The sequence below is a fragment of the Rhamphochromis longiceps genome, linkage group LG23 (genome assembly GCF_057381845.1).
Source record: "Rhamphochromis longiceps isolate RC_006_pf linkage group LG23, R_longiceps_female_GT1.1, whole genome shotgun sequence".
In the NCBI taxonomy this organism is placed as follows: Eukaryota; Metazoa; Chordata; class Actinopteri; order Cichliformes; family Cichlidae; genus Rhamphochromis; species Rhamphochromis longiceps.
Genome location: NC_140578.1, coordinates 8163932 through 8187142, shown reverse-complemented (window position 1 = coordinate 8187142; position 23211 = coordinate 8163932). Strand labels below are relative to the sequence as shown.

The window sequence follows — 23211 nt, the reverse complement described above, 5'->3', positions numbered from 1 at the left end:
TACCTGGTCGGCCTGCTCCGTCCCCTCTGGCGCTCCCCAGGAGAACAGTATGTTTGCAGATTGGCGACGGCTGCTGCTGTTGCGAGATGAACTGAGCATCTGTGCCTTTAAAGACTTCTAAGTGCGCCTCTATCAGAGCCCACGGTCAACTGCCCACAACTCCGACGCGCTAGGCAAGCAGACAAGAGCTACCTTACTCATATAAAGGCATTGGCTCACCTTCACAGGTAGACCCATGGAATGATAACTATGGAATACCACTGGATACTTCTCTCTGTGTTTTTACAGCTAACCTTCCATCCAGGTAAGACTGAGCCTTTACACTTGACGCGCCAGTTTACGCAGACAACTGTTGCTTTTCAATTTTGAACAAAGAAAGGGTTTCTGTTTTAATGCTTGCTATTTTGCAGCCCAGTGTGATAAAGATAATCTACGTATAGCGAACCGTACCGCTGCACTTGCCTCCCATCGCGATTTGTCCGTACTTCTCTTTGTTCTATGAAGTAGTCAGATCTGAAGGGTGCTGAATAAGACAACCCGAAGTCAGAGAAACCTAATGAGGAAAGTGGATACTAATGCGGACGATCTGGGCGCTGGAGCTACTTTAATATTTTATGTTATACTGGGAAAACAGGGCGCTATTTAAAAAAAAAAAAAGTAATCAAAACGATAAAGTGTTGAACAATGTGCAAGAGTGAGCTTCAAAGAGACTTCTTGATCATTTTGTGCACGATGAAGCCGTTTTTTGATTTTTTTTCCTGGAGCTGCACATAACCGTCAGTATGAAAATTTATTGGCGTCTCTTGATTCACAGGAAGTATGCAAAACGTCTGTCGAAAGCAGGACTGCATTCACATGTAATTTCTCCCTTTTTTTTTAGATAAATATTGTCACATGTGTGACTTTTAACACTGAGCAATGTAAAACGTTTCGCCTGCGCTCCGGGTTGGTTGGTTGTGTTTTGATCTGAGGATGAATATCAAAAACACATTGCAACTGTTGTGTTTTGGCATCATCTTCAGAGTCCAGCCGAATAGGTCAATCGTCTATAAACAGCTAATGATATCTTTACTGCCTTTTAAAAATACTCAGTGTCAGTTTTTTTTTATTTCACGATTCAATTTTTTGGTCGCTTTAAGTGGGTTGATGTGCAGCCTGTCATTTTTTAAATTAGATTTGGGTTGTTGTTGTTTTTTAATCTTGTTAGGAAACAGAGTTTTGGATGTTCCCAGAGCTATCTCTATGGAAATTTATGAAAAACCGACATTGGCCATGCATGTTTATAAAAGCGGTGAACCGCGAGTGTTGCTGTTTAACTTTGCGCTCTTTTGCGCACATGGTGCGTCTACGGAGCTTCTTCCAGCTCAGGGCGGCATCAGGTGGACTTCCATCTGACCGACAGCTTGGCAGCATATAATGCGCCCATAGGGGACGGTTGATGTTCACGACATTTTCACCAGGGGCTTCGACTAACTGCCACATTTCCAGCGAGCGCGCACAAGCTTACCTGGCATATGACGCAATACGGCACGCCATGAAGTTTGCCTTTAGCCCGCTTACGCACAGTGTGGACCTAATTAAGTTTTACCATGTTTGTTCTGCATTTGGTGGATATAAGAAATCAGATCAACTAAATAAACGCTATGAAGATTCAGTTAGGCTTAATATACATCGCATGCAAATTAATCTCCTTCTTTTATACTGATATCCAAATGTTCACGTTTTAACTCAGGGCAATGTTGGTATTATTTACAGTCTCTTAACAGGGTGTATTTGTATACTGATACCCTGCTATTCCTGAAATTCCGTGTTATTTCATCATTTAAGATAAATGTTTTCTTGCTACACTTCCTTCTTACAATAGTGTCTTTCTTCATGACTTGTTAGTGCCAGACTGGCTCTCTGAACAGTGTTTATTCATTTATATATTTTATCCAAGTATGAATTAAAAGGATGGAAAGAGCACATCTATTCACATAAAAACCTTGTTGTTCATTCCTGTTGTACTGCTGCTGCAACCACAGTCCTATAGTGTTTATCACAAGTGGCTTCAATAAAGACAGTGATGTTTTCTCAGGGAACAAAAACATTACTCGAGCAACTCAATCTTTCCCCACCTGTTTTCAGTTGGTGCAGCAGATTAAGACTCTGGGTAACACCCCCGCCCCTTTAAATACAGACCATGCTACAGGCATTTGTTTTATTTTATACCATGACTGGTAAAAAGCACATATTAATTATTGAGTGTTTTTTCATATGGCACATTTTTCACCACCAGTCTGCTTTATAATGCCAGCATTTCTTTTAACTATCATAGAACAGTTTACATATTCTGAAGCTGTTTTACTTACACCGCTGATGCAGATAAATGTTTTGAAAAGTCATTTCCAGCTTGAGGGTCTGGATCCATCAGAGAACCCTATTATTAATTTAAGGGGTGCATAATTGCTTTTTGTTTTGTTTTTTTAAGTTAATCAATAAATTGATTGATTTCGTTTTTTCTCGTGAAAATCTTTCTTTTTGGTCTCCTAGCATCTTTCAGTAACAATCAGACATTGATTGACTAGCAACTTTTTGGCAAAACATCTTGTTTTGTGGAGCTACATCCTGAGTACAGAAGCCATGAGTACAATTCATGTTGTTTCAAGAAGTCACAAGTCATAAATGTTGAGAGCAAATAAATATACTGAAGAAGTTTTACATATAAAGTTCATGTCCCTGTTGGTCAATTTGTGAATGATGGCCAGTATAAATCTTTTGTTTTGAAATCTGATGTGGGCTACCCTTATGTTTAACTTTACATCAGAGATTTTATCCCTAAGCTTTCATGATGCATGGGAGGCTTGTGGGGCCATATAAGTGGAAACATCTTGATTTCACAGTGCTGAAAACATTTTACTGTTGTACAATAGCTTTGGTCAAGTAAAAACAAAACAAATCTCCAAATGGATAAACTGTAGGGCCTTAAGTTCATATGAAGGCTTAAGAAATAATGCCTTGATTTTGCACTTTCTTGCATTTTCATACCCGTGGCATTCATTTAAATACATTCTTTTTCCCATTCAAGGTGATACAAAGCCCACTATCACCCCTGCCAGACCCCACGTCGTCATCCAGCTCAACGAACCCTTCAAACTACGTTGCCAGGGTGAAAACAGGATACAGTGGAAGCGGGAGAGGTCAAAGCTGCTGGCAGCAAACAACATCGATGGGATGTTGACATATTCAATTGAGAAGGCTCTGCCTACTCACATGGGTCGCTATATCTGCCAGGAGGAGGGTTCCAAGGAACATGCCTCCATCTACGTCTATGTGAAAGGTACCTAAATGTTTCTTGGTGATTAAACCCTTTCGAGACTGTGTGGTAATTTTGTGAGAGAGAAAGAGAAAGGAGCGTGTACGCAGGCTGCAGGGAAAAGTAGACAAAATCTATGTGTGTGGGTGTATTAGCAGAAGAAGGTGTTTGTGACTTTGCCCTGGACAGGTACAGTAGCTACCAGAGCTATTTATTGAGTGTATGACTGAGTTTTACTGTATTTCTTCTTCTACATGACCCAATATCCCCTTGGCCCAAAGCCATCACTGCTGGCTTCTATCATGTGCTGATCATTCACTCCACAATCCGTTCATCTACCTTTGAGGCAACAAGCAGGAACTGCTTAGCAGATGATATTTAGAAATATTGAGAAGTAATTTGTTTGGTAATCATTTAAATCGTGTTGGAAGATAATCCTGTTTTCTCGTTAAGGAACTTATTCAAAAGGAATATCTACAGATTGATAATCTTTCACATGTTAGTCCTGGTTGTTGGTTGTTTTGGCAACAATTATGGTTCCCATGGTAATAGCAGTGTGACTTAAGACTACAGATCCCAGATTTCACAGGGCACAAACAGCACAAAGTTAAGTCTGAGTTAAGTAGCAACAGTTTCTAGTTTATATTATCAATTACCTCAAACATCTGAGATGAGCCTTCCCCAGCAAGACAATTAACTGCAGAAATTAGTTGGAGATGCAAAGCCATCGACCCAGCCTAGAAAGTCCTCAGTCCCAGTCTGATAAAGCATCTGCAGAATCTATCAGAGCAAACCAATCTATCGAGTCAGCATCTCACAGTACTCAGGGGGTCCACTGAGATCAAAAGAGGACTTGTTTTATTTGTATCAGAGCTGTTTCATGGTTGAATTTGGAGATTATTAGCAACATAGCTTTAATAATAATGTGAAACAGAAAAGACTGTCACAGCAAAGTACATTGTTCCTCGTATATAAAGGAATTGGATAGCCAGCATTACATCCCCATTATTATAATAAAAAGTTCAAATACCCATATACTGTTACCCTGCTTTCATGCTACCTTTGCAATTTCTTTTATTTATTTATTTTTTGCCAGATCCTGGAAATCCCTTCAGAAAACTAAAGGTGTCTAGATATGTTACTCGTGAGGGAGAAAATGCTTCCTTCCCTTGCCTGGCAACTGATCCAGATCTGGAGAATATGCACCTGGAAACATGCTCCAGTAAAACTCTGCCCCCTGGTCTCCAGTTCTCCGCCAGCCTGGAGCATGGCATTTACATGCACAACACACAAAAGGCCTACGAAGGTTGCTATGTGTGTGCAGGAAGACTCCATGGAAAGGACGTCAGATCAGGCCAATTCTTCCTGAGTGTTGTACCAGGTAAACTAGTGTGGGTGTGCAGCATATGTACATTTTTCGATTTGGCTAAAATCAACCAAAGGAATGACATCACATGAGGTTTGTTTTATTGCAGTACCCACTGCGCCTCCTGTAGTTGAGCTCCAACCATCCACAAGAGTGATTCTGACCCGAGGTGAGAGATTCTCCCTCACCTGCAACACCAGTAATGCCAATAGAGAAATCAACATCACGTGGGTCACCCCACCTGGCTCGGTGAGAACCTTCTGCCTTTGTCTTTGCTGTGTGCTTTGCCGTCAGTGAAAGATTTAACTGCTTCCCTTTTTGAGTTGCCTTAAAATTCTGCATTTGTTGCCATTCCAAATGAGCTGCTACAATTTGGTGCTCCAAAATGAAAATAATTCAAAGGAAATTAATTCAAGTCCCTTATAATATTGGCGAATCTTTCACTGGTAGCACAGCCTCGTCCTTGCGTCTTCCTGTTGCCTGTCTTTAAAAAGTCCACAATGTCTAAGCTTCAGGTATGCCTTGCAGTGTACCTTGTGAGCTACCGTAGGTGTGTGTGCTTGCATGCAGGTGGTTGTGTGCATGTGGTAGTTTGTGCTTGGTGAGCATAGACATGCAGACAGGGTTAATCTCTAGAGATCTCTGGGCGTTGACAGGGTGCCGTCTGGTATCCACAGCAACCAGCAAAGGTTGGCAGTTCTTCAGAATCCCTGATGGAAAAATTTGCCAATAGCCACAGAACGACACTGCAAATCGATGCAGTACGGCCACAGGATGCTGGGAGTTACATATGTGAAGTTAGGAATGGAAAAGGGGTCAGCAGCAAGTCGGTGTGGCTCGATGTATATGGTGAGTAAGTGATGTAATTTTGTTTTTTGCATTTAAAGCTGGACATGAACTTAAGAGTTTTTGTGAATTATTCTCCTCAAAAATTTTCTGCATCATTAAGTTTTCAGTGTTTTAAATGAGTTAAAGGGAACCCAATACACTGATTTCCAATGGTATCAGTATTTTTTGATTCCACTAATGAAGCTTTGTATGATTCATGCTTTTAAAAAATCGTTTTCTTCTGATTGCCTCTCACAAACAAAATATGTGAACATCAGGTAGGTGTTTCTACACTCACATCCAAAGCTGAACACCTTATATGACCATATTAAGCATGTTCTCTCTCATTAATGTCATGGGGCGATCGTGGCTCAAGAGTTGGCAGTTTGTCTTGTCATCGGAAGGTTGCTGGTTCGAGCCCCGGCTCCGACAGTCTCTGTCGTTGTGTCCTTGGGCAAGACACTTCACCCGTTGCCTACTGGTGGTGGTCAGAGGGCCCGGTGGCGCCAGTGTCTGGCAGCTTTGCCTCTGTCACTGCGCTCCAGGGCAGCAAAAACAAATACAGGCCATTTACCATATAGAGTCAAGAATAAGAACAAAACTGACTAATGTTGAGCTTTTTGCTCATTGGTAATACTTAAACATACCTTGCTTGAAACTTTACCAGTGTTTTATATAAGCATCCACCATTGCAGCAGTACAGATATGACTAAAACAAAAAGGAAGAGCATAACAGTTAAATGAGAAGATATATTTCACTGTGATTATTAGACATTAATTAGGCTGAACTACATGTAACCCACTGTACAAGAAGTTAAGGGAACAAAATAGCAGAGGTGGGACCAAGTCATTGTTTTGCAAGTCTCAAGTAAGTCTCAAGTCTTTATCCTCAAGTCTCAAGTCAAGTCTCAAGTAATGTCAGGCAAGTCAGAGTCGAGTCTCAAGTCACTGGTGTAAAAGTCCGAGTCAAGTCACAAGTCTGAAACTTTGAATTTCAAGTCCTTTCGAGTCTTTAAAAAAAACAAACGAAAAAATAATGTTGCAGTTATGCTAAATGTAAATATTAGACCATGTAATTTTTAAATCTGTGTTTTTCTCAACACATGACAAAATAGTGAACTTAGAAAATATACACAAATTGTGAAATTGCACCTCTTTAACATGCAGCTCAATTAAACCTAGCTCCAAGAATAATTTTCACCGACAGTTCTGAGATAAGCTGCATGTTATTCTTGGATGTGGTTGTAGGACCAGCTTTAAAATCGCATGACAAAAATATCATACATATTAAAAAAAACTGTATCACCAACGTAGCCTGGACAACATTTGCTAGTTAGATGAAGTCAGCTATCTCATCGTAGCATATTTATATGCATATTTATAATCATACGGTTCTTGGAGTGAGTGCATACACTCATGAAGTTTAGTAACTTCAGGTCACTGCAACAAGCCCAGGTACAGTTTACCGACGGATGGGTACAGGACCTTGAAATGCACCGTGTAGAACGAAAGACCATCGTACGTATCATAAGTTTACCAGTCTCACAAATCGTCTTCATAAATACACATTCCTTAACCGTTTATTAATAGGACCTTTGAGCTCAACGGTAATTAATTAGTAGTGGAAATAATTTCTGGTACCCATCACAGAAATGTAGCAGTGACAATAATATTGGATGCTGTAATCGTACTGGGCAATTAGTGATACAAAAAAACTGTTTTATCCTGTGAATAAAAGTATATATTTTTGTCAATGTACCATAATAACAGAAGCGAAACGCAATATTGTGTCAGGACAATTCACTATTTATGCACAATAAATAAAGGAGCATAGCGCGACAATTTCTGTTCAGCGCCAGACTTGCTTGTAACCTATATCACCAATTATGTTATGAAAATGACGTATTAACTACTACAAAACACTGACCTTCGTGTAAATGCTTGGAGCAGACTAACCTGTGAGCTGGAGTGTTCTGGGACGTTATATTTGATCTTTGAATGGCTGCAATCCAGGCCATCCGTCGCGTCTTTGTTACTTCGGAAACATGAACAATTTCTCTTCAACGACATAATCCGATAACAACCGATCTCTTTACCCGTCGGCTTCCCGTGGCTGTCATGCGACCGGCTATTGCAGTTAATAATACAACAGCTTCTTGACATTTTTGTGTTTCTTTTTATCGCTGTATAACTGATTTTAATTGAAAGCCTGCGTGCGCTAGTACCGCTTGCCACGAGTTCCCAGAATCCTTTGCGGTTCTACCCGTGAATGACGTCACATTTTCAATCTCTATATAATATGCATGCTAAATTTTATATTTGGGGTAAAATATCAAGTCTTTTCAAGTAAACCGGTTCAAGTCCAATTCAAGTCCCAAGTCATTGGTGTAAAAGTCCAAGTCAAGTCACAAGTCTTAGAACATTTTTTCAAGTCAAGTCTAAAGTCATAAAATTAATGACTCGAGTCTGACTCGAGTCCAAGTCATGTGACTCGAGTCCACACCTCTGCAAAATAGCATTGATTCTGTACTATCACTTCCACTTTCTTTAAAGACGTTAATGCATCTGGCACTAGTATTGTGTATATCATGAACTCTCATGGACCATCACCACTTAGAGTCACATTTTATGGTGACAACAAAATAAGTTAATATTCCTGAAACAGTCACTGATTATCTGGCATGTGATAATGATAAAATACATAAGTAACATCATGCCCCAAATAACAGACCAAATCAATCAGAGCATACAGTGGTACATTTTCTCCCAACCCCTGATGAGATCTATTTTCACCATTTTATGGTGACAACAAAATAAGTTAATATTCCTGAAACAGTCACTGATTATCTGGCATGTGATAATGATAAAATACATAAGTAACATCATGCCCCAAATAACAGACCAAATCAATCAGAGTATACAGTGGTACATTTTCTCCCAACCCCTGATGAGATCTATTCCTACAATAGCCCGACGGGCAGGGAAGAGATAGATTTTGGTAGCCCGACTGAAAAAAATCGCTAGCCCCAGGACGTCGGGCTAGCGATATTGCAAGCCCTGTATCTGATTGAGGAATCACTCATCTTTGGAAAAGAGAGTTTATTACAGAGAAATGTCTCTTTCCAAAATAAAAGCTATACTATCCGCTTCTTCTGGGCTATATTCTCAGCAGCATAAGGAGAATCATGTGCTAACAGCTGTCTAAATGACTCGGCTAAAGTTAGTAGCATGCTTGTTGTTTTTGTCTTTGCACTAGGATGATGTCGGCGTAAATGTGCAGTCATATTCGTTGTGTTCCCACTAGTGATTTCAGGTTAATCTCGTTGAAATGACCTTAACGCCACAACACGGCAAATCTCCGTTAACGAGCTACCGCCGATCGCCCCGTGCATGGGGCTAGACGGCCAACACGTTAACGAGCTAACTGCGCTAACACACTAGCTCCCACCCATGTAATTGAGCATTGCACGGCACATCCAACATACTGTTTTACTTTAGTCCATGACTCGCTTACCTTCAGGGTCATACGTCACATGAAAACCAAAATAATTCCAAACGCCAGATCTGGAGAGCTTAACTTCTGTCTTGCTAGCTTGCCCTGCGCTCTTCCTTCTGACTATGCTGTCTGTGTTGAGCACTCAGTGGATCTGCGCTCGACAGTGCAGCCTAGGCGGAGTAGTCGAACGCAGATTCACTGAGCGCTCAACACAGACAGCATCGTCAGAAGGAAAGTTGATAAAATAAATTACAAATGTTGTATTGTTCGATACATATGCGTACCGAACCGAAAGCACTGTATCGAACGGTTCAATATCGATACGAATATCGTTGCACCCCTACTATTTTCAGTATTTAAATTTATCCTAACCCTTTGGAGTGCATGTGTTGGATGAGAACAGCACTAGTTAGATAATTCAGACTTCGGTGCATTAATCTACAAATTTGACAACAATTTAATTTTCTTATTTTTCAGAAAGAGGATTCATCGACTTAATGCCCACAAACAGCAGCATCTTTCACGTCCGCTCCGGCGAGAGTTTGTCCCTGAAAGTTCGAATAGTGGCTTATCCAAAGCCACACATCTCCTGGAGCTTTAAAGGCCACGAGCTGAGAAACACAACTGACCATGTGATCACCACACACAGTGATGAATACAGGTGTGACAGCACACAAGCACACACTTGCTTTGTTTTATTTAATTGTTGGAAAGATGGAAACATCATATTCAGCCAGGTTTATTTTAGGTGAATCTCTGGTTTAGCTGCAGGTCATAGTCCCTTTAAATATACAGTTGAAACAGTGCCCTGGGGTTTATTGTGAAACAGGAGCTGTCAGACTGTGAATGACTGTCTTGAGAAATAAAACCATGATATATCTGGAGTGTAACCTACATGCTGCAGATAGAAATGTGTATTCTGATGTAATCCTGCGTGCCTCCCACCCTCAATATTACTGTCAGGAGATATGGCATTGTGAAATATGTTGAAAAATTCTGCAACAGAAAAAAAGATAATAAGAGTATATCCTGTTGGGTGAACAGCTTTTAAAATACTTATTTTTGGCAAAGAAGATATGTGTTTATTGCTACACTTTTTTATGTCTCAATGATCATTAGAATTGAACTTCATTTGAGTAATGCTTCATTACAACAGGAAGAAGACACCCAGACTAGTTTCAAGATGTTTGCTGAGACTTGTTCCTAATAAAACCCTGATGCAACCTTTAAGCCTGACTTTAATATAACTCGTAAATATCCATTGATACAATTGATACCGATAACTAGAAAAAACTTCACCAGATGAACAGAATCAACTTTTGGGGGTTTATTACTACAGTGGCCACAACAGTGAATAGATGCAAATAAAGACTGAAAATATTTAATACTTGTCTAATAATATTTTTAATATGCATACTGCAGATGCACATGAAAGAGCAGAAAACAAAGAAAAGATGGTTACAATATAAAATGCAAATATCTGAACATTTTATGTTCTTTCTCACAGGGTGGCTAAATGAGAATCAGCTCTTTCCTGTTTTGGCACAATTAGAGCTTGAATGAAATACTGTGATATTTGAATCTTAAAAATCAACAAATGCACTAATAAAATAATTATTTTATGCTTAGTTACATCAGTGAGCTGAGGCTAGTGCGGCTGAAAATGTTAGAGGGTGGAGTTTACACCTTTCAAGCCTCCAATGGTGATGCTTCAGCAAATCAGACATTCACCGTCTTTGTGATCAGTAAGTTGTTTTCACATTTTTTTTGAAAGGTTTCATATTCCCTTAAGCCATGGGATGAATTTCATGACCCACCCATAGTGTATTTTACACTTACTTTGTGTGGAATGAAGTCCAGCTCTCCACCCTCACCACACCTTGCAAATATACCTTGCTAATGCTTAAACCAATATTTTTCCTCTGGTTCATTGTCACATACCTAACACATTGTGACATTAACTTGTGTTTATCAGGTAAACCAGAAATTGTATCGATTGACAGCCCAGTGAATGGACAGGTGCGCTGTGTGGCTGAGGGTTTCCCTGCTCCCCAGATCACCTGGTACTACTGTGAGCATCCATATGGCAGGTGAGATTTTTAAAGCTTCTAAAATCCTTTCTATTTACTGACTACTACTTACTGTTACCAACATGTCAAAATATTTTTTTAAAGGGTTGTGACTTCTCATAAGATGTTTCTGTTTGTCTTGCTTTTCTCAATGTTTTTGTGGACGGGGCTGCATCTTGAAATGTCATGTCATACATTCCTGCACCACGTTTAGCAATGACAGCTGCTGGGGCACTGCCAAACATATCTGACCAAACAATGGCCTTCAAAGCCCCTGATTAAGTGTTGAGCAACTTTTTTTCCCAAAAATAATATAGCTAGAGAGTTTCAGTTATTATGCTGACTGGTGTGATTTCGTAAGGCTTTAAACATTTCAGTTTGCAAAAATGAAAAAATGGATGTGGTCCCTCAAGGGAAACTACACATTTTCATTGTGATAAAAACAAAATATTTGCTCAATTTGTAACACAGCTGAAAGTAAAATAATAATTAGCAGAGGCAGAGTGCAATGGTATGTGCTGCACTTTAGAACCCCAGCCTAAAGTAATTATACTGGTTGGAAACTCATATTAGCCAGATCGGTCATCTGTCTCATAAACTGACTAAACAAAGGAAAACCTGCCAAACCAAAATCAATAGCAGCTCTGTAATTTGTAGCCAACAAACAAAATTCTCTAATGTTATCCAATTATTAGATTTATGTCTGCAAAAAAAAGTCTCATGGCTTTAGCAAGGCAATGAGGCATGCATGCATCTGTGAATTTAACAAAATACTTTCCAGAAAATCTTTCTAAATACAACATTTTCATTTTGCATTTCGGAGAATTCTTCTTGGTTTACTGCGTATTTTAGCACTGTGTTTGCACACAACACTAACCATTTATTTATTTGGAGTTTTATCTCCATATTCAACCTTTAACATGGCTGAAATGAAGTGCATGTCAAGGGTCCTAAAGGTCACACTAAAGACACATTGGAAAGAGTCAGGAATGATGATGATGGTGGAATGTGAGATTGAGGGATTTGACTGGGCTGACCTGTGATTGGTTGACTGTGATAAGATGACCCTCCCATGTGACAGGGGATTGAGAAGTATTGATTTGTGATTGGTTGGTGCTACAAGTGAACAGGGTTCATCTTGTGTCAAACATAAAGTGTGCTGAAGGAGGAGCCCTGGGTTGCTGTAGCAATACCAATCCAAAGCAGCTGGGTCAATGAATCACTGCTGATAATCCAAACTTTAGCCAGTCATTTTTAAAAAAAAAATTGTAGTCAAATCCACTTAACGCTCACTACATGCACAATCATTAAAGGCATGTAAGGCATGTATATCCAAGTAGAAGGTAACCTGATCTAAGTCAGCCTATCACCAGAGAGCACTTAAATAACTGCTACTCTTATTAGTACAGTACCGTCAAAGGTTAATTACAAATATTTCATCTTTGGTTCATGAGCACAAAAAGACATCACAAAAGGTGAAACTAACAGCTGCTGTTGTACTAAAATAGAAGTGCATGCTTCTGTGGTTCTGCATATTGTAAAGTTAGGTTATTTGAAAGGGTTTTATAGCCTCAGGAAAGTAATCTTTCAGAGACATACAGAAGAGATTCCAGACAACAGACAACCGTTTTGAAATCTAGACGATCCCATCAACTCTTTTGTCAACAGTATATAATCTTCTGCCTTCAGGTGCTCCCAGCAGGTAAATTCCACCCAGGAGGAGCTCAATGTCATCACCATCACACTGTTCAGTCCCATGTTTGGGAAGACAGAGGTGGAGAGTCGGGTGAACATCAGCAGAGCACGGTTCAGTACTCTGGAATGTGTGGCTACAGTGGAGGGAGAGCAAGCCTACATACTTTACTCTATTAGTGGTGAGTTGAATTCACGGATATACATCCAGTCATACATAAGCAGCACAGGTAGTCTAAATAGGGGTTGTGGAATTAAAGGAGGCTTCACATGTTTTGCTGCTGAAGTGATGCAATCCTCTCCATGCTTTCTTTGTAATATTATAGGACAACAACAGAGGACATAGGTGTAAGAATTTATTTACTTTTTGGAACACAAAAAAATTACTGATCTGGCAAACTCTGTCTGTGACTCCATGCACTAAGTTATCTAAGCAGGTCTTCCCCTCAGTGAACGCCACTGAGGGGAAGGATAATTCCTCAGCAAAATATTTACTGAAAACATGACTTTGGCAGGGATTAACCCATAAATGAAGTCCTACTACTAGATGTTGTTCGTCTATGATCTGTTAGGTAAACATTGGTGAAGAGATACCACCGACATGATTGGCTCAGATAGCATTTGGTGAGTCCATTGTTTACTTCATGACCCCAAAACCACTTTTTTGTAACGGCCTCCCCATCTGCTCTGCAGTGTCCTCAAAGTAGTCTGAGTCTGAGCTGAGTTGTCCCCAAATGAGCCTGGAGGACTGGGTTTATGCAAGACACAGGGGCTAACTGTGGCTCCAGCGGGTATGTGGGCGAGCATTATGAGGAAGACGAGTGTTTGTGGCCAGACAGGACAGGCCTTTGGGAGTGTGTGCCCAGGATTTTTCTGCTTTACAGAGTAACAGCGGACCAGACGGAGGCGCTGAGACTGTGGAGCACAGTAGGAGTCCTGGCAATGCCGGGCATTGTGGGGCTGTGGGAGGCTCGGAGGTGTCAGTGAGCTGCAGCAGAGAACACGCAGAGCTTTAGAAACCACTGACAGGTTTACAGGGGATTAGTTCCTGCAGACTCTGCATTCTCAGATTTGAAGTGGAGAGAAAGCTTCTTATCGCTAAAGAGCTTATTACACCCCACTGTACAGAGGAGCAAAACAATAAGGCATCACAATGAGCCAGACACAAAGGAACAGAACACTGATTACTTCTAATTATTCCCAGCACAGCTGTATAAAATAAGGACAACATTGTGGCTTAAAAAAAAAACAAACTAAAAACAAGGGGAATTTCAGCAACTAGCAAAACAAAGTGCATAATTTTTTAAACAAAGAATAAAAGCACAGAACTCCACAGTATGTATACTTGTATAATTGGATTAGTTTGTGGTTATTTGATCAAAGTGGGCTTCACTGTGACTTAGACTTCTCTGTCTTACCTTATTGCCTCCGTGTCAATGTCGTTTAGAATGTAAACATGACAAACCTTGAAAAGATTCCCCGATTGGCTCTATCAAACATTACTGTTTCTGTCTCTCTGCAGAGAAAAGAGTTCCACATGACCTGTTCACCCCTCTGCTAATTGGCTCCATTTCAGCAGCAGGCATCCTCTGCCTCATCCTTATCATGCTGTTCTACAAGTACATGCAGGTAAGAAAGCACTGTACTTTTCCTGCATGCCCCACCCTCTTTGATTACATTTATAAACAAGTGAATAGAAAGACCAGAGAGATGCCACGTGTAATTAATGCATGAATTGTCTTTTGATATCTCCGTGTCTTATTGTTCACACTAGAAACCCAAATATCAGATTCAGTGGAAAGTTATCGGAAACGACTATGTGGACATTGACCCCACCCAGCTACCGTACGATGACCAGTGGGAGTTTCCGCGAAACAACTTGCGCTTTGGTGAGCATCCGGAACCTATTCACCAAAATCTGTACTGTGTTCCGTATCTAGGCTCCCGTAATTACATTAATCCATAATTTCTGACACACTGCAGCCCTAAAATTTATGTTCTGGGTGCCATGTCTTAGGTGTAAGTAGGGAGCAGGATGATATGAAGATAAATGGGGGCTTGTATCTGTAATAAAGCCTAACAGTCCAGTGGGTATGACATCATCGTTGCCACCCTCAGGCTAGTTCCCATTGATTGACAGCCACTCTGGTTTCTGTGTATGGACACAGCATTAGGGGCTTAGCCATGTCTGTGGTCTTTATTTACTAACCAGTTCCACAGTTCATTAATGATGAAACCCCACTCCCTCACTGCAAACACAATATTGTTGACATATTCTGGGTGTTTTCAACAAACCTTAAACAGGATCCTGCATGTCCTGGTGCCTACGTACACAGCCTGGGGGTTAAAACTGCTGCTGTCCTAGGAACACTACCATGGAACTTGTTTGTTGGAGAAAAAACAGGATGGGGATTAACAGTTTTGTTTCTGTCTCCATTTTTTAGGGAAGACTCTGGGATCTGGTGCATTTGGAAAAGTGGTGGAAGCCACTGCATATGGACTCTCCAAAGCAGATTCAGTCATGACTGTGGCTGTGAAAATGCTCAAATGTAAGTGCTGTCAACACACATGCAAATGAAGTGGGATAAGCACTGTGTAGCTGTTTTGACTATGTGAGAAATGTGCACAGTAGCTTCACGCTGTCCAGAAATTCTAATGAAAACATAATTTGCCTGCAGATGCCTGTAAACAGAGTCATTACGTGGATATTTTTTGGTGGTTTGCACGCTATGCTATATAGCTATATTAAAACATTTCAACAGAGCTCTTTTATTTCATTTAGCTCTCAACAATTATGTATTTTAAGCTAGCAAATACCAGATCACGATACGCAAGCACTGCTTAACATGAGTTTGGCTACAGTGTACCCTTAATATTTCAGTGAATAATGAGTGCATTGCATATTTTTCTTTCCACAGCTAGCGCTCATGCCACAGAGAAAGAAGCACTAATGTCAGAGCTGAAAGTCCTCAGTTACTTGGGAAACCACATTAATATTGTCAACCTGCTGGGAGCCTGCACAGTTGGAGGTGAGGCAACCATTTTCGCTTGCGTTATTGTTTATGACTGGAATAAAGTTGTAAACTTCATAAATTGCTGCAACTTTTGAGGAGATTTATTTTCACTGTACTGCAGGTCCTACCCTGGTGATCACAGAGTACTGCTGTTTCGGAGATCTGCTCAACTTTCTACGCAGAAAGAGAGACTTGTGCATCTGCTTTAAGCTTGAGGACGATTACTACAACCGCAACGTCATGCAGCAGAGAGTCACAGATGGGTCAGGTTCTTTTTTATCTTTAAAAAGTGATTTATTGTCCTGTGGAAAAGACAGAACTAGTATTTACTATCCAGAACGTGCGTAGGAGGAAGTTATTTGGACAGCAGCATGCTTATGTGTGGCTGTATTCAGCTGAGACCAGACTGCTCCTTTCCTCTTCACAGTGACAGCTTGAACAGCTACATGACCATGAAGCCTTCTGTTGCTGGCAACGCACCGGTCAGCTCATCCTCTGAGAAGAGAAACTCGCTACGCAAAGGCAAGCCGGCCAGCCATTCATCAAATTTCTCCTATCTTTATTAGCACGCCAAGGTGGTTACATCATCACATTGGAAAAATCATCTTCATTTTGTTTGTCTTCTCAGGTGGTCCTTACGTTGAAGCAGACACGGAGAATGAGATGTTTGCTGATGACGGTTTGTCTCTGGACACCGAAGATCTCCTCAGTTTCTCATATCAAGTTGCCAAAGGCATGGAGTTCTTAGCCTCGAAAAATGTGAGCATCCACTTGAATGTCATTTTTTAATGGCAGTCCATATAAAGCAGCAAAATACATATGTTCTGATTTTTTCACTCACAGTGAAAAAATTTGGTGTCCTTCCAGAACATTCTAGGGAGGTTTTTACTCTTAAATTTCTGTACACCTTTAACATTATCATTACCACCCCACATTCTGTCCTTTTGAGCTAATGCTATAGGGTTATATTGCTTGCATAAGATCAGTATTTCTTGTCCATTTTCCTCATAACTGTGCTGCAGGTTTTGATGTCCAGTCATGACAATATTAGGCTGGACACAAACGGCAGTCCACATTTGTTTCACTATTTATTTTCTACCATATATAAAATGCATTTTCTTTACATGGACTACCAAATTAGATTTGTGGATAAAACTCTGATGCCTGATAATCTGACCTTTTTAACGCAGCACATGGATCATGTTTCCACAGCTAGTAAACAGATCCAAAATGGATGTTGAAGCAAGCTGCTGAAAAATTCATTGGTTGTGGAGGCAATGATACTGAGGCCAGTGTTCTCATGTATCAGTGTCAGTGGTTGTATGTTACAGACCCAAGTGTGGAAGCTCAGTAGCAAAGAGCATTCAAAAAAAGCACCTCATTCATGACTATGTGATTAACTGTTAATGTATGTAACATGTATCATGTATCACTGGATTGTATAAGTAATGATGCATTTGTTTTTCAGTGTATTCACAGAGACCTGGCTGCCAGAAATATCCTACTGACTGAAGGAAGAGTGGCCAAAATCTGTGATTTTGGCCTTGCCCGAGACATCACCACAGATTCTAATTATGTCGTCAAAGGCAATGTAAGTCTGCACTAGCTGCAGGACACACAGGGATATAATATTAGAGGCGTGATACATCTTTAGTATCACTAGTTTGGAGTAGGATAAGACTGTTTGATAGGTTTGGAGGTCATCCGCTTAATTCATCACCATTCAGACCTACTATAAAAATGAATTCCTTCCTTATGACCTATTCTAGTTCACTAGAAAGTGAGATTTAGTTTAAATGATGCTTCATTTGAATTCACTAGCAAAACTTTCACGTGCTAGAAAATAACTAGCAGGAAAGTCTAAATTTAAGATTTCACCAGAATCAAAATCATCAACAGTGTCACAAGGAAAGATTTGGACTTTATAAGTGATTATTTGAACAAGATTTTTGTTTGTTTGTTTGTTGATTTTAGCTTTCTTGCTAGTATGAACTCTACTCTTGTAATGGATTCGCAGGAACATGGTACAGACAAATCCGGAAAACTGGAAGCTTTTGTTTGTGTAGTTCTCAAATTGTAAATCCAGGGGTTCATTTGCCTTGCCACACTTCCTGATATGTAAATTCAGGAGTTATCTAACGTACCTGTCTATAAGACGAGCTTTTGTGAACACAGTAGCTTACGTGTATTTTTCCCAAACCAGTGTAGGTACCTGATCTTATCTGTCTATGGAGAACCTGTACTGTATTTAATTTACATTTTATAGAAGAATCTCTTTGTGATAAAGTTTTCTTTTAGCATATTACATTTTTTCCTTGTTTCAACAGTGGCCTCAGTTGTTCTGTATCCCTCAGGTGCTAGACAGCTGCAAACACAGTACTTTATTAAAAAGAAAAAAACTTTAACACTTACATCTCTTATGCAAGTAGTCTTATTTCTGACTGACCTCTATCCCAAATTTATTTCTCTATGCATGACAGCCAATAAACTGATTGTCAAATTTGTGAGGTATGAGCCTCACAAATTTGTGCCGAGCTCTGCGTGTTCTTTGGGACCCCAGGCAAATACCTTCTGCATACTTTGTCAAGGCTATTCATTTATCAACCCTCTGTTGCACATTTTCTGTCCCCAGCCACATAAAAAAAACATTTCCAGGAAAAGGTTTCATGTCACATTGTAATTTATTGCAAGTTGCCATATACTCACTTTACCTTTCAGGCTCGTCTGCCAGTGAAATGGATGTCTCCAGAAAGTATCTTTGAGTGTGTTTACACATTCGAGAGTGACGTGTGGTCATATGGCATCTTGCTTTGGGAAATCTTCTCACTGGGTATGTCTCTCCATCCACTTTATGTGTGTTTGTCTGGCTATCTGTGTGTTTTCACAAGTGTGTAATGTAACTAAATATCTTGGCTGAACATAGGAAACAGTCCGTACCCTGGTATGCAGGTGGACGCCAAGTTCTACAAACTAATAAAAGAAGGATACAGAATGGATGCCCCAGAGTTTGCGCCCAGTGAAATGTGAGTTTTTGTTGAATTGAAATGTGGATCATCAAAAGGAGAGATTTAGTGAGACAGATGGAGGTGGACTAGGACTAGGAAAGAGTGTAATGAGCAGGATATCAATAGCAGCTTTCTTTCTTCCTGTTGTGCTTGGCTTTTCACAAGAAAAACTAAAAATGAGGATGTGTTAAAACTTTCAGATGGAAGTGAGAACAGAAAACAATATACACAAAAGAAACAGGATATAATAATTGTATGTTTGATTACTGCTGTGCAGGTATGAGATTATGAGGTGCTGCTGGGATGCTGACCCCTTCAACAGACCCCCGTTCAGGAAGGTCGTGGAAACGATTGAACAGCAGCTGTCAGATGCCACTAAGCGTGTAGGTTTCAACATTTGAGTGTTGTTTTCTTTTATTATCCAAGGCAACATTCCTGGAAAATAATGTACCCAGAATACCTCACAGACCGTGAGTTTAGCTTAGATAGACTTTTGTTCCAGTTGGTAGGGTTTATTAAAGGACAGGAAATTATTGTTAGACAAGCCTAGAAATAACAAGATATCATTTCATTTTTGGAATCATATTAAATATAATAAAAGCAGTGATTCATACTGTATTATCTTTTGTGTGACAGGACCACTTTAGCCAAAATAGGATTGTTATTACATTTGAAAATAATTTCTATTTGGGAGTATGGCTTAATTTTGGATGGACCCAGGCCTTGCACATGTATACATGTGGAGCTTAATGTCTAAGAGAGAGTAACAGCACAAGCAGCAATCACTGACAAAAAACATGAGACCGAGCAAGTTAGAAATGGTAAATGGCCTGTATTTGTATAGCGCTTTACACTACATTCAGTCATCCACCCATTCACACACTGGTGATGGCAAGCTACATTGTAGCCACAGCTGCCCTGGGGCGAGGCTGCCGGACACTGGCGCCACCGGGCTCTCTGATCACCACCAGTAGGCAAACATTGGGTTAGTATCTTGCCCAAGATATTTGGGAGGGCCTGGGATCAAACCACTGACTTTCTGGTTAGTGGCTGACCTGCTCTGCCACCTGAGCTACAGCAATCCTAGAAATAGCAAGAATGTTTGAAAAGGACACAATATGTTAGAGATGTGTTGTGAAGTCTCCTGCAGAGGCATTATATGATGAGTAATTCTGCATCCCGTATGAAAATTGTCAAGATAACAGAGCTGTAGAATTTTATTACAATGCTGTTGATGGTTGTTTAGGCTCTGCCTAAAACCTGGTTTTGATCTTGAGAAAAAAAAAGAAAAATAAGAAAGAATGAATAGGAAAACAACACAGCTAAAAGACAGAGTAATTGTGTAGATGAGACAACACTGATCACTGATATGTTTAAAGTTAAACACGCCAGTAACAGTATCAACCGTCACAGATTTTTGTTTCGCTCTTTCATCTTATCTTTAGATTTATCTGAACTTCAGCTCCATGCTTCCTATGATGCCTAGAGCAAGGGAGGAGCAGAGTTCTCAGAGCCCAGCGTCTCACCATCTCAACTCAGCCGGCAGTAACAACACTCCAACTCAGCCCTTACTAGTCCAACACGAGGTCTTCCTGGAGGGAACAATCCTCTCAGCCGAGTGGGTGTGAGAACCCACCCGACCTGTCTGGCTGCCTCATAAAGTGCCTGTAATGATCCGCCACAAAACACCCAACCACTACACCTGCTCCTCAACCTGGTACCAGCAGCATTTTTTTGTCCTGTGTTGCAGAAGGAAGGCATTTATCTTTGCCACTGTTGTTGACGACTACGGGGAGAACAGTTGGACTAATGCTCCCCTGCTTCCAGGAAGGAACTGTTAAGGCACCAGGGAGAATTGAGGGACATCAAGCGTTACTCTAAAACTGTCATTATGTAAAACCATATTACACTGTAATCAGTTTTGTTTTGTTTTTCCAGTTAATTTTTTCCTTACACATTTCATACAGGTTGTTTTGGTGTTTTTATTTTTTTACCTCTTTTTGTTTCTTGCGTTTTTTCCGGGGCGTGGGGGGAGTGTCTCTTTTCTCTCTCCGATATATATATATATATATATATATATAGTAGTGCTGTCAGCATTAATCTTGCATTAACGGCATAACCCGCATTAACGTGGCAAATCTCCGTTAGCGAGTTAGCGTGGGGCTGCGCAGCATCAATGCTTTAGCGCAGTTAGCTCGTTAGCGTGGTTTGCTTGTTAACGCGTTAGTGCTGTCCAGACCCACGCATGGGCCGATCTGCGCTAACTCGCTAACGGAGATTTAATTAATGCAGTTATGCCGTTAATGTCATTTTAACGAGATTAACACTGACAGCACTAAGATATACATATATATATACTTTTTGCATTTATGTGTTCTGTTATTGTTTGTTGTTTCCTTTCATGAAAATGTATGTAGCATTTTTATTTTTACTGTGGTTTGCTGTTGCAGTTGTTGGAGGAAAAAGCACTCAAGGCACTTGAACTTCACATCATTCCACATACTAACTAATGCAGCTTTTACTTTTTTTTGATATCCTGTTCTGTTATCATCAGTATTATACCCATCTGTTTAGATCTATTTTACATGAAGGAGCTACTTTTCAGGGGCCAATTGAAAATGAGATGATAAGATTCTGGTGTATAAGCTATTAGACAGCATGTTATGCCATGCTTAGAGTCCGTAAGTGCTTCATGTTAGTTAGAACGTATTTCTGCTTTTTTGTATGCTGGAGGTCATTTCCTAGACACTAAACACCTGTCTTTGCTGAACCATATTACCACATTACCATGACTTGGGGTGGCACTTATTCTTTACACACAGTTGTCTTCAGAGAGATGGTACGCTAGCTTTTCATTTATTCGACTTTTAACTGCTTAACTGTATATAGGTATAGGTAATAATGCTTTACGATGAGATGTTAGATCATTCTTTACAACAGAGACGATTCCTGAAGCCTTTAAGTCTTCATTTTAGTTTTCTTAGACAAGCAGGTCGTTTTTGACAGATGCATTGCTGGAGTTCTCCTGTTAAGGGTGTAAATAGCTGTTAAGGTTGATATAGTTCCTCTCCTGCCACATCCAGTGTATGATATTTGTTTACAAGCATGAGACAGGTACTGCCATTTCTGCGCTGTGTTTTCTCTGTATTTCACCTTCTATCCCTTCACAAAGGACAAGGAAACAGAAAGGCAGTTGTTTTCACCCCATGCTAACGCTGTACTTCTGTATTGCAGTACAGTGGTTAAAGTCATATGAAATGCCATTAAGTGGACTGCAGTATTCCCTGAGGTGACAAGCAAGAGGAAAACACAGGGTCTTCCAGGCTCTAACTTCAGATATTGACACTGGGTACAGAATTCAGCGTGTCGGTCATCTCATTGTTCTCCGGCCAGTAGCTGGTTTCCCAGCAGTACCTCTCTTCTTTGTATCCAGCTGTTTCCTCCACCAGAAGCGGGACTTTCAGCACCTCTCAGCCAGTAGTCTGTATCAGTCCAGACCTTTATGAAACCCCCTCTTCCTTGTGGTGGATGTTATGAGGAGCACCCAGAAAGTGTCCTGTTTGAGTGTATGAACATGTGTGCTTTGTTCTATGCTTGTGTGTGTGTATGTGTGTTTGTGTGTGTGTGCGTGCATGTGTGTGTGTGTCTGCATGTGTCTGTATGATTACTGTCAAGAGGTGCCACTACTAAAGAGTCATCAAGTTATTTAGGCTTCAAAAACCCCACAGTCTTACTGCTCTGTCTTTTTGTAAATATAAATGTGCATATATTTTAAAGTAACATTGCTTTTGAAGATGTTTATCTTATTGAGGATATGGTACAGAATTTTATTATGGTGTGTTTTATGTGCGCACAAACTTCCTACTGTAGATTCAACTTGAGAAATTGCTTTTGTCTGTGTTGCCACTGCAACTTTTCACTCTGGCTAATTTTAGCTAATTCATTATCTCAGCCAGTTTTGCCAGTTCACTTGGTAACTGCCAAAGCTGAACTGCTCCTTATGGTCATGTGTGATCATCACAAAGTCAATACAATTCTACAACCAGGAAGAAGATGTCTCAGAATAATAGAGAGATCAGTTGTAACTGCATTTCCCTCCTCTCATTTAAGAGCTTTTGGTTGCATTTTGCTGAATATTTATTAAAAGCTTTAGAGTTATTCTGTAAATTTGATGTGTTGTTATTACACGTGTCAGTGTAAATAAAATTTGTGTATATTGAATTCCCAATCAAACCTTTTGGTCCTTATTTTACATCTTTGCTCCCACAATTCAACTTACTGTATAGCTCTGGCAATTTTAACTCTCTTTATACTAAGTCATTAGAATAAAGAGAACACATGATGGCTTAGTATAAAGGAAATCCTTAGGTTTCTAGGCTGAGGAACACATGTCCTTATATGTTTCTCTGCCACCTGGATGGGGATGAATCTTCACTGCAGGTTTTT

The 23211-nt window shown here is 40.1% G+C and overlaps 1 protein-coding gene across 2 annotated transcripts; it reads left to right on the top strand.

Annotated features, from left to right (window-relative positions):
- Positions 1-22998, top strand: kita (KIT proto-oncogene, receptor tyrosine kinase a). 2 transcript variants are annotated; one of them, XM_085399190.1, is made up of 21 exons: positions 1-304; positions 3068-3319; positions 4392-4676; positions 4771-4910; positions 5339-5510; positions 9463-9646; positions 10615-10730; positions 10961-11075; positions 12744-12928; positions 14269-14375; positions 14521-14635; positions 15191-15295; positions 15665-15775; positions 15882-16023; positions 16188-16282; positions 16389-16519; positions 17229-17351; positions 18479-18590; positions 18684-18783; positions 19043-19148; positions 20211-22998. In XM_085399190.1, the coding sequence occupies exons 1-21, from the start codon at positions 241-243 to the stop codon at positions 20391-20393; spliced, it is 2943 nt and encodes a 980-aa protein (XP_085255316.1). In that variant the 5' UTR covers positions 1-240; the 3' UTR covers positions 20394-22998. The 2 variants fall into 2 exon arrangements, with proteins under 2 accessions (XP_085255316.1, XP_085255315.1); XM_085399189.1 differs by having other exon boundaries at positions 5318-5510.
- The last annotated feature ends 213 nt before the right edge of the window (positions 22999-23211 follow it).

Coding starts and splice junctions, on each gene's coding strand:
- kita (XM_085399189.1), top strand. CDS start 241: ATGATAACTATGGAATACCACTGGATACTTCTCTCTGTGTTTTTACAG. Junction 16,520..17,228: donor AGTTCTTAGCCTCGAAAAAT/GTGAGCATCCAC, acceptor TTTGTTTTTCAG/TGTATTCACAGAGACCTGGC. Junction 18,591..18,683: donor TTGGGAAATCTTCTCACTGG/GTATGTCTCTCC, acceptor GGCTGAACATAG/GAAACAGTCCGTACCCTGGT.